The following is a 4748-nucleotide window of genomic DNA, read 5'->3' on the forward strand; positions in this document are numbered from 1 at the left end:
TCCACCCCCAAATACTTAGCTGTTGGGGATAGAGTGAGTGTTGTGCCGTTTAGTACCGGAAGTTGAAACTGAGGTATTTTGGTTCTGCTAGTGAATAGCATTAGTTCTGTTTTGTTCGGGTTAACTCCTAGACCATTGCTTTTAGCCCATAGGTTTAACCTACGAAGTGCTCTTTCCAAAATCTCGCTGACTGTTGAAGGAAACATACCTGATACCAACAACACTATATCGTCTGCATACGCTACTGCTTTCACTCCACCACCGTTTAATTGGAGGAGTATTTCGTTCAGCGCTACAACCCATAGAAGCGGAGAGAGGACCCCCCCTTGAGGCGTCCCTCTACTCACATAACTTATTTGTGTTGCAGCGCCGTTTGAAGCTATAATCTTCCTATTCTCAAGCATCGATAGTATCCATCTGCACACAGTGTCATCTATGCCCCCATGCGCCAGAGAATTAACTATCGTATTTACTTCTATGTTATTGAAGGCGCCCTCTATGTCTAGAAAGGCAGCCATGGTGTATTGTTTGTGGTGCAGTGATTTTTCAATCACACTTATCACCTCGTGAAGGGCGGTTTCGGTTGATCGGCCCTTTATGTACGCATGTTGGGACTTCGATAACTTCTCCGCCATTATTGTTCTTACGTGTATATCTATTAGCCTTTCTAGTACCTTCAGCATAAATGAGGTAAGGCTTATAGGTCTAAAATCCTTGGCGTTCTCGTGCGTTCTTCTGCCTGGTTTCGGAAGGAACACAACTTTACTCCTTTTCCAACTTCTTGGGATGTAAGATAGTTGAATGCTTGCTTTGTATAAATTTTCAAGCCTTAGAACCATTGGTTCTACCAGTTTCTGCAGCATTATGGGCATAATCCCGTCAGGACCTGCCGCTTTAAATGGTGCAAAACTATTTATGGCATATTTGATTTTCCTTTTGTCTACTATTTGGCTTCGATAGTCAGCTGCGTTCACCGGTGATTCCGGTTGAACCCTCGTTGAAGGTGTTTGCTGACTCCCAGGGAAGTGTGTTGTGATTAGTACTTCCAGAGACTCTTTTGCCGAGGAGGTCCAATCACTTCCCTCCGCCCTAATGTAGGCAGTATTTATATGGTCTTTGGATAGCATTTTACTCAGCCTAGCGGCTTCTCTGCAACTTTCAATCGATGTGCAGAAAGATCGCCATGAGTCATTTTTAGCTTTCCTGACTGCTTTTTTGTATTCCTTCATAAGGTCTTTATATGGCTGCCATATTTTAGTTCTAAAACTCTCATTGAAAGCTTTCCTTAGTTGTGTTCTCAAATTCTTGAGTTCACTGTTCCACCAAGGAAGAGACTTTCTCTTTTTCAAAACTGTTAGCGGAGTAGATTTATTAAAAGTGGTGATTAGGATTTTTTCCAACTTCTCCACTTCTGAATCTAGTTCCTCTGGATTACTGATACTCTTGTTGCCTCCCTTTTCGAGGCATTTTGTTGCTATACTGGTAAATTTTCCCCATGCCGTTCTTCTAGGGTTCCGGTATGTGAGAGGCGGACTGCACCTCTCGCGGATGCTGAAGAGTATCCAGGAGTGATCCGACATGGAAGGCTCATCGGATACCCTCCAGTTATCCACAACGAGACTGTCTGTGTCTGTTGATAGCGTGAGGTCAAGAACTTCCTCCCACCCCGGGAACCTTTCCGAGCTTGGGAAAATAAAAGTTGGCTTATCGCCCTTGTTGCAAATACTTAGATTACTATTCAAAATATAGTGCAAGAGTGACTCACCTCTGGTGTTTATACTGGAGCTACCCCATACGGTGTGCCTTGCATTTGCATCACACCCTATTAGGACATCATCCTTCTTGTTCTCCTCTACTAGCCTGGTGAGCGGGGCCGGTGGTATATCTTCGTCATGGGCCAAGTAGGCCGAGACCAAGAAGAAGGGCTTTTCTTTCTGTTCCACCTTCACCACTGTGATATCTGCTGTGCTGTAATTAGGACAAAGAAATGCATTTATACTTTTATTGATAAGAATGCATGCCCTAGGTTTACCTCTGTTCCTCGTGTAAAACAGGTTATAATTGCTGCTGTTTAGCCCTTTTATGGAATCTTCATTGACCCAGGGCTCCTGTATTAGGCTGATGTCGATGCCCCCTTCGTTCACGAGGGTTGTCAGATTCGCCGTAGCACTCTTCGAGTGCTGCAGGTTAATCTGTACACATCTTATGCTGTTGTTATTGGGCATCTCGGGGTTCTTCAATGCCCACATTCCTTAGCAACTGGCTGGCGTCGTCGACCTCTTCCGTGTCGTCTTCGTCAGCCGCTTTGTCGCCTTGGAAGATTTTTATTCTTGCCTTACGTATTCCGAAGCTGATTTTGTTGTCAGTCTTCTTCAGAGCCTCAATGGACTCGTCGCAAATGGCCACTAGTATTGGCTTGCTTGCTTTGTTCGGGTTTTCCTCCTTTATAAGCTGCCACTCATCTATACCAGGTATAGATTTGTTCTGCAGCTTAATGCACCTCAGGAGTTTTTCGCCTGGCTCCTCTAGTGGGGGTAACCAAATGCGAGCCCGAGGTCTCTTTGGAATATCCCTGGCGGGTATAAGCCTCAATTGGAGGCCTACAAAGGCGTTGCTAATTTTAGCAACACTACCCGTCAGGAAGTCCAGCGAGGCCTGGTCCGCGCACTTGATGACCCTGTAGCCCCTGAGGGTCTCAGAGGAGTCAAACTCCGGGTGGGAACCCGCAGGATTGTCGAGTACATAGCTTAGCACCATACTCGACAATCTGACATCGATCTCCACCCATCTCTCCTGAATAGTGCTCGGAGAGGAGGATTTCCCATCTATTATGGCCACCTGCAGGCTATCTCTGGCTACATCGCAGAAATGCCTTGCCGTTGTTGTGCTGCTGTGTTCACCCTCACTCCTCCTCGGTTTTTTAGGTTGAGCTCCGGGTACTTCTGTGGTGGAGCGATTTCTCTTCTGAGAAGTGCTCTCTCGTTTGCTCTCTACTTGAGGTTGTGATTGCTTCCTTTTCAGGTAGCTCTCATAATCCTCTACAATAGATTTGAGGCGCTTTGTTTCAGCCTCATCAACTGGGGTACCGGCTGCCTGGTCTTTGGCTATCTTCCCTAGTATGAAGACCGCCCTCTGGTACCGGTTTTTCCTCAGCTGATTCTGGGATTTTTTTCGTTTCTTTACGTCTCTTTTAGCCGCCAGTGCACTTTGTTTGGTGCTCATGGCAGCCTTGGAGGTGGACGCCTCCTCCCTTAAATTTGATGGTTTGTCTGCTGTATCTACCGGTGTACTTTGGTTGGTACGTCCGGTAGTACTCTTACTTGTCTCCTGGCTGGAGGCAAGCAATTCGTCTTCGTCGGATTCCGTTATAGGATTCCTATATTTCATGTCCGTTGTCGTCGTCATGGTTGTTGTTGTAGTTGTTGTTGTTGTTGTTAAGTTATTTGTTTCGTTCATTTTTGGTCCCACGAGTAATCCGGAAAGGGTTGGTCACTCGTCCGCAGAGCCGGTATACGGAGAGAGGGCGATTTATACCTCCGACCTCGCCCGGGCATCGGAGGGGACCGTTCGCGATCAGCTATTTATTACCCCCCGCTGACCATTCAGCCCTTGGCACGGGTACCTCGACACCTTGGCTTAGGGTGGTGTTGGTTCGGGTATCCTCACAATTCCACAATAGGAGATGGGCGTAAAACCTAAGGGTTTATTCATCCATATCACTATTGTGGGAAATTATGAAGTGTCCCTCTTAGTTCGTAAGATTAGAGTGCGTTTCCTTTGGGATGCACACTTTACTCTTACTTAAGCCCCTTCGCCACGGCAAGGCGACCAACTTCAAAGAGGTAACTTGAGTAAAAATTGAGATATCATGATGAAACTTGGTACACGTATTTCTTGGCTCCATAAGAAGGTTAAGTTCGAAGATGGGCAAAATCGGCCTACTGCCACGCCCACAAAATGGCGGAAACCGAAAACCTATAAAGTGTCATAACTAAGCCATAAATAAAGATATTAAAGTGAAATTTGGCACAAAGGATCGCATTAGGGAGGAGCATATTTGGAAGTAATTTTTTTGGAAAAGTGGGCGTGGCCCCGCCCCCTACTAAGTTTTTTGTACATATCTCGGAAACTAATACAGCTATGTCAACAAAACTCTATAGACTCGTTTCCTTCAGGCATTTCCATATACAGTTCGAAAATGGAAGAAATCGGATAATAACCACGCCCACCTCCCATACAAAGGTTATGTTGAAAATCACTAAAAGTGCGTTAACCGACTAACAAAAAACGTCAGAAACACTAAATTTTACGAAAGAAATAGCAGAAGGAAGCTGCACTCAGTTTTTTTTTTTAATTGAAAATGGGCGCGGCGTCGCTCACTTATGGACCAAAAACCATATCTCAGGAACTACTAGACCGATTTCAATGAAATACGGATGAAATCGGTTCACAACCACGCCTTCTTCCAATATAACGCTATTTTGAATTCCATCTGATGTCTTCTCTGTATAATATATACATTAGGAACCAATGATGATAGCGGAATAAAACTTTACACAAATACGGTATTTGAGCTGAGGTATCCCTTGTGGAAAAATTGTCGTGATCGGACTATAACTTTCAAGGTCCCTGATATCGAACACGAAGAACTCAGTGCCTAACCTAATTTTTCACTGAAAATATCGGTAAATCTCTCAGATATTTTCATGTAATTCAGAGGGCATCATTTTTATACTCTCGCAATAAAG

The 4748-nt window shown here is 44.8% G+C and overlaps 1 protein-coding gene across 1 annotated transcript; it reads right to left on the reverse strand.

The window, feature by feature from the left end:
- Positions 1-1775: 1775 nt before the first annotated feature.
- On the reverse strand, positions 1776-3405 carry LOC105232939 (uncharacterized). Its single transcript, XM_049458508.1, has 2 exons — positions 2033-3405; positions 1776-1968 (listed from the first exon to the last, which is right to left on the reverse strand). The coding sequence occupies exon 1, from the start codon at positions 3403-3405 to the stop codon at positions 2215-2217; it is 1191 nt and encodes a 396-aa protein (XP_049314465.1). The 3' UTR covers positions 1776-1968; positions 2033-2214.
- Positions 3406-4748: the final 1343 nt, after the last annotated feature.

Source organism: Bactrocera dorsalis, chromosome 5 (assembly GCF_023373825.1).
Source record: "Bactrocera dorsalis isolate Fly_Bdor chromosome 5, ASM2337382v1, whole genome shotgun sequence".
NCBI lineage: Eukaryota > Metazoa > Arthropoda > Insecta > Diptera > Tephritidae > Bactrocera > Bactrocera dorsalis.

Bases quoted from the DNA above. Each gene is read 5' to 3' on its own strand.
- LOC105232939 (XM_049458508.1), bottom strand. From the start codon at position 3,405: ATGACGACGACAACGGACATGAAATATAGGAATCCTATAACGGAATCC.